This window comes from Neltuma alba, unplaced genomic scaffold (assembly GCF_004799145.2).
Source record: "Neltuma alba isolate B1F8T4 unplaced genomic scaffold, ASM479914v2 tig00006370_pilon, whole genome shotgun sequence".
Lineage (NCBI taxonomy): Eukaryota > Viridiplantae > Streptophyta > Magnoliopsida > Fabales > Fabaceae > Neltuma > Neltuma alba.
In genome coordinates, this window is record NW_021634447.1 from 1 (window position 1) to 5815 (window position 5815).

The 5815-nt window shown below is 37.7% G+C and overlaps 1 protein-coding gene across 2 annotated transcripts; it reads right to left on the reverse strand.

Moving 5' to 3' along the window:
* Nucleotides 1-469: 469 nt before the first annotated feature.
* On the reverse strand, nucleotides 470-5565 carry LOC114750232 (protein TRIGALACTOSYLDIACYLGLYCEROL 2, chloroplastic). 2 transcript variants are annotated; one of them, XM_028938789.1, is made up of 6 exons: nucleotides 5520-5565; nucleotides 3693-4337; nucleotides 3231-3560; nucleotides 1666-1781; nucleotides 669-759; nucleotides 470-580 (listed from the first exon to the last, which is right to left on the reverse strand). In XM_028938789.1, the coding sequence occupies exons 2-6, from the start codon at nucleotides 4209-4211 to the stop codon at nucleotides 488-490; spliced, it is 1149 nt and encodes a 382-aa protein (XP_028794622.1). In that variant the 5' UTR covers nucleotides 4212-4337; nucleotides 5520-5565; the 3' UTR covers nucleotides 470-487. The 2 variants fall into 2 exon arrangements, with proteins under 2 accessions (XP_028794622.1, XP_028794623.1); XM_028938790.1 differs by lacking the exons at nucleotides 470-580; nucleotides 669-759 and having other exon boundaries at nucleotides 1678-1792.
* Between the last annotated feature and the right edge of the window lie 250 nt (nucleotides 5566-5815).

Genomic DNA, 5815 nt, shown 5'->3' on the forward strand with positions numbered 1-5815 from the left:
GTGGTGGAACAACGGGAAATTACACAATTCAAACAATAATCAACTTCCAAGCATTAATCCGAATGCTCAGGTTCCGGTCAATGACCATGCACGGATCAATATCTTGATCCAAACAACTGTAATTGCATTCATTCATGAAACACTTGGATGCTGAACGCCAGTGATCTCTCTCAAATGATTTAACTGGGGAAAGGCAAGCCGTTTAGATTCGCCTTCATGTCTCCTAGATGGAGCAAACATTGTCAACTCGGCTGCCTCAATCAATAACATCTGCGATTCTCGAAGATCATGAGCATTCCCATGAAATTGGACATTTTAAGTAGAATAATTGAAACGTGTTTCTACGTCAGAATCTTGGGTCGTGGCACCATAGAACCAGCTACAGAAAGGAGTACAAAGTACTTTGAAATACTCCGATGTCACCATTGATCTAATGCATTGCGAAGAAAGTATTGCCTGATGTATCCTATTTTATTTAATTTGGACCTTACAATAACCTGCTCAGAGACTTGATGAGTAATTTTAAATTCCTTCTTGTAGCCTCGTCACCAGTGAAACCCAATATATCAGAGCTAATATTCTGCAACAATGCAACAAAAATGAGAACATAGTTTGCCAAATCATTTGTAATCAATTAAATTTATAAGTGGTTCCAAATTACAGCCTACCTCAATGTTCTTCAGGGTAAAAATGAGAGTGTAAATAGACTTGCGAATATGTTCAGTGTTCTCAGGGGTCATGATGGATGAATGTACCCTTCTGTGTAAAGATTGCATGACGTTAGTGGTCATATAACATTTTCCATGCTAAACATGAGAGAGAATAAAGGTTTAGAATGAGCAACACTTCACTAGAAACTGAAGGCAGACACAGGTCAACATAGATGATGACCCAGTGCAGCGCGTGCTCCTCAACAGGACATAGACTAACAGGTTGACCTTACACCCCCCCCCCCCCAAAAAAAAAAAAAAAACACTAACAGGCTGCCCAACAACAGAACGATGATCAAGTCCAATAGCAGGGTCACAATAGCCCTCAAGTAAAGCCTATTCATACCTAGCGGACGAAAATTTTGGCCATGTTTGGAGAGCCACATCCCATTGGGGTTCGAATATGAACGAGTCAAAAGAGATGGTTGGCACAAAAAAAGAAAAAGAAGGGTAGTGGTTGTGGCACAAAATAATATAAAACAAACTATATGCAAGCCTTCTCATTTAGAAAGTTCTATGGACCTTTGCTCACCTTTTCTAGTATATATCAAGCTTTGTACAAGAACGATGCATTATTCTTTTTCATGGAAAAACTGGTAAAAATACTCATGCACGAAAACGCACCATTTTGGGAAGAAAAATATTAGTTTCCATTTTAAATCAGCAATCCTGTGCTATAAACCACTCTTACTAGCATGTATTTACAAGCAAGTGCGCTCACCAACGTAAAATCAAAGAAGAAGCCTAACCCAAATAAACCTTATTTTCTTATTCCACATCAACCTCATCCTTGGCCCCACCCCGTTCCCAAGTTTCTTCATTCAGGATCTATCCGAAGAATATGATGTTGACACAACAGTAGGTATCTTATGTGCCAGTAATAATGTGCTACAAGGGTGTGTATGCAGGCATGAAATAACAGATAAAAGTGCCCAGAGAGGTTTCTATTGTTAACCTCAAATCTTCAGAGGCTTGCGTAAGGCTTCGGGTCAAATTCTCGACCTCCTTCAACAGACCGGTCTCATGAACTTCAGCCAACAAAGGTTGAACATCATCAGCCATGGCTTTGATCTGAGACGTCACTAAATCAAAGCCAAATATACGGGATGAGAATGAGTAGCATAATAATTTCAAAATTAAGCAACATTTAGTCACAACAAAGAGAAAGTACAAAGATAACAGAAATGATGGTGCATCAAAAAGCTCCTCAGTTTACTCACACTATTAATTTGTCCACAATAACTACAGTGGATGCTGTAGCAAAAAACCCCATAGTTTACATATGTTGAATCAAGTCTACACAGAAGAAGATAAAATTTATAATTTTAAGTTTTAACTACACAATGATTCCTGCAGATTTTGACAGCAGGATATTTCCTTTGGAAGACCTACATAAACGTAATAATACATGAACATGAATTGTTAGCTGTCCAGCATGTGATCACATTCACATCTAAGAATGTCAAGCTCCAGTTGAGATCCTAATAACCCAATTAAAATTTTACGATTTGGCATTTTTGGCAAACAAAGGGATGTTGTACAATAGCAATCATAAAAATAAAAACGGTGAATTTAAGAATTCCCATGCCATCCCTTCCAAGAAGACAAGACAGTTCTAAGGCATTTTCGTGCTCTGGTTCAACGTACAAATTTGCAAGACTTAATGTGGGGATAAGAACTTAACTAGTACACACATGCATCTGCAGATGCTGTTATTTATCATTATGCAAGAGTCATATTTGTAAGAAAAGAGAACAACACTAAAAGGGACAAAAACAGAGGATATGATATCACCTCTCAAGGCCTGAACAAAAGAAAAACAATAGGAAATGAACGACACCTCAACTATCATGACCATTCCAACCCCTTTAAAGATCCGCAAGGGACAATCCCCCTCTCCCCACCAATTAAAAAAAGTGAGAAATGCTGAGAGGGGAAAGCCCCCGCCTAAATGCGTGAACAAACCCAGCTCTCATCATAGACCAAACAGCCTGTTTCAAATCTGCCAAGCCGATTCCACAAAGCCAAAAGAGCATGATTATTTGTCTCTTAATTTCTGAAACATTTTTTTTTAATGAAAAAACTAATTTATTAACGAGAACAGAGCAATTCAATTCAAATAGGTACAAAATAGAGCAAAATGAATCCTCTCTCCAAACAAATTATACAAGCAATAAGTGATAAAACCTTATTGCAAATATTTGAGGCAAATCAGATTTATTATCACTATTAAGTACCATTACACAAACAAATAGCTTTGCATTAGAATGAGTCACCAAAAGACCTTAAACAAACAAAAAGAAAATGTGTTTGTACTGAGAACCTTTAGAATCCAAATCTTTCTATCAAGCAAAGAAGAAGAAACATGGAAAACAAATATTTCAGGCAAAAAAGCAAGATCATCAAGTCTATGATTCAAATCTCTAGAAATGAAAATTCCAAGAGGAATGCCTGTACTGTTAAAAGACACAGAAATTAGAGCATCAATAGTTACAATAATATAAGAAGATTACATCAGACCTTTATAAGAAGGGGTTTTGCTTCTTCAATAACAGAAGAAACTCTTTCAGCCAATGAATAGCTCTTAGCAATACCGATTTCCTCTACATCTCGTCCAAGGCGAGTGAATATCCCAACCAATGCATCCAAACTAACTCCTTCGTATCCCTTGATCCTTTCTCGATCACACACAATGAGACCTTCTTTGGGACATTCTGGGTGAAGAGGTCCAACAGAAGGTGCTGGAATCGGGTCCCGAGGAGTAATGTCAACCAGAGTTTCCATGAGAAGACCTGACTGGTTAACTTCAACCAGCGAATTTCGTGGTATGATTGTTTTGTCATCTTCAATCTACAAATTACAACTTTCAAGCTCCACAGAACATAGAATTCCAAATCCCAGCAAAATATCAACATTTTCATGTAAAAAAAAGGGCATGGTAACAAGATTATAAATTTATAAAATCACAATACTGAAACTCACCTCAGCGATTGCTTCAATACATTTTAAGGAAGGATTAACACGAATGACATTGCCAACAGTTGCGCCTCTGATCCTTACAGGTGTTCCAGTGCATATACCACACGCCTGAGCAAACTCAAAAACTGCTGTGTACTTCCTGAATTTGGACCGTATTTGGAAACCCCTCAACCAGACCAAACAAAGAGCAAGTAAAACTGAACCTGATACTAAAAGCAGTCCAACCCCACCTTCCCAGAAGCTCCTCCGACCAAACCCAAAATCACTTAATGGACGTAGTGCTTGCCTCCAAACAGCAAGAGGAAGGTCTAAAACAGGAGCCAGAGGATCCTTTGCTTCCGAAGTAGATGATGTTTCTCCAGGCCCTACATCAGCTGACATAGCTCTTATTCTGTTGATTCTTTTTTGAGATCTACATGGAAGATAAGGGACGCCGTTGGACGAATTCCCAGGTAGGGATATCAACGATGGAGGAAATGCAGTTGGCAATTTTAAGACATGGACTGGATAGTTTCCACCCATCTTTGACACAACCTCAGATAATATATTTATGCAACTATTATCTGTAGAAGCTACTTCTCAAAGTTGAATTGGATACGAGTCTACAGATGTGTGAGCTGTTGCAACATCCTCGTGGAGCTATAAATCCTAACCATAGAAACTATAATCAGCGTTAAATGCATGATGGATGGGAAAAAGACATGAAAAGGATTCAAAATGAAAAATATTGATAAGATCCACTTTGTTGGTTCTAACGGTCCATTGATTATAAATGAACAGTACGTTGAATGGAATAGGCCGAAAGAAATCAATAATCTACTAAAGGCTTGATTGGGGTGAACGTTTAGGTAAAAACCCATCCCACAGCCCTGTTTCAAAGCACTCCCAATTATGGCTCCATTTGGTAATCTTGAAGGAAATGGAAAATAATTCTTGCATGCAACTTGACGCTATCCTTGTTAACATTATTCAATAATACCAATATACCGATGCTAAATATAAGACTCATTTTGTAGTGCAATTTACACTACAAAAGGAATCTTATATTTAGGACGGGAGGGGTATTTTTTAAATGCTCCTTTCATTTCTAAATGTAGGAGCTAGTTGAGACTTGAGGGACTTGCTTGGGTCCTATAACAGCTAAATCTATTTTATCTTCCAAATTTATTATTTTTTACCCAAAATGATCGGTTTGCACACATGACAAAGAGTTTTCATTAATAGGAGTAATTTCCGGTATAAAAGATTGAAGGGAGTATTTCAAAGAAACTAACACATATTTTTCTATAGATAACTAATTTAATTAATTTTTATAATCTCTAAAAATTAGTTTTTATTTAGGGGCACCCAAAAATTTTATTCACTTAAAGAGTCACTTTTTCATTCTATTCCCATTCCCCCAAGTGCTTTTTGAAGGTTCAGGTTGGATTAGTATCACTAAGATAATACTAATAATTTCACCCTTAAAACCCATTTCATTAATGGCACTGTCGCATTTAACCAGTAGAGGGCGGAATGCTATCCAATTTCACATCGAACTTACAATCGGTAAATCAAGTTGTCTCTCCAGCCCACTGCACACTACACCATCCTACCCCGTTAATGACCGCCCTACGTCTCTCTTCAAGACTACCAATCAAGTCCTATAGACAGTATGACATGTTTACAGGTTCAGCACAAGCGTAAACAACCATGCCCTACACTACTCTCTAAGTAGTTGTCTTAGTAGCCTAGAAGAAAGAGCGTAGACCCACGCACAAAAGGAACCCCTTCAAATACTTTATCCCCTTCCCGCGAATATCATAGGAGAAATTAGAAGTTGAAGTGTACTTAGATCTTCAAATCAATGAGCTTCGTTTAGAAGTCGAATTCCGGCACCGTAATTTAAGAAGAATCTGAATTTGAGCATTTTAGCTATCCATCTATACTCAAATCATCAAGTAACATGAGAAATCGCTTCGCTTTTCCATTAGCTCAAACAAGTTTCATACTTTAATTTAATTAGCATCCGATTATGATTCCAAAAACCAAACTTTCTCTTCGAAACAATTCATGTTGTCGAAGGAGCAAAATTCAAGCCACTAGTGTCAGTGTTTCCGTGCCAAGGTTATGAAAAAGAATTATGA

Excerpts from the sequence above, each read along its gene's own strand:
- LOC114750232 (XM_028938789.1), bottom strand. The coding sequence starts at position 4,211 with ATGGGTGGAAACTATCCAGTCCATGTCTTAAAATTGCCAACTGCATTT. Across the intron at positions 1,782-3,230 it reads CAAAACCCCTTCTTATAAAG|ATCAAAGCCATGGCTGATGA; the intron begins GTCTGATGTAAT and ends GTGACGTCTCAG. Across the intron at positions 581-668 it reads TTACCCTGAAGAACATTGAG|AATATTAGCTCTGATATATT; the intron begins GTAGGCTGTAAT and ends GCATTGTTGCAG.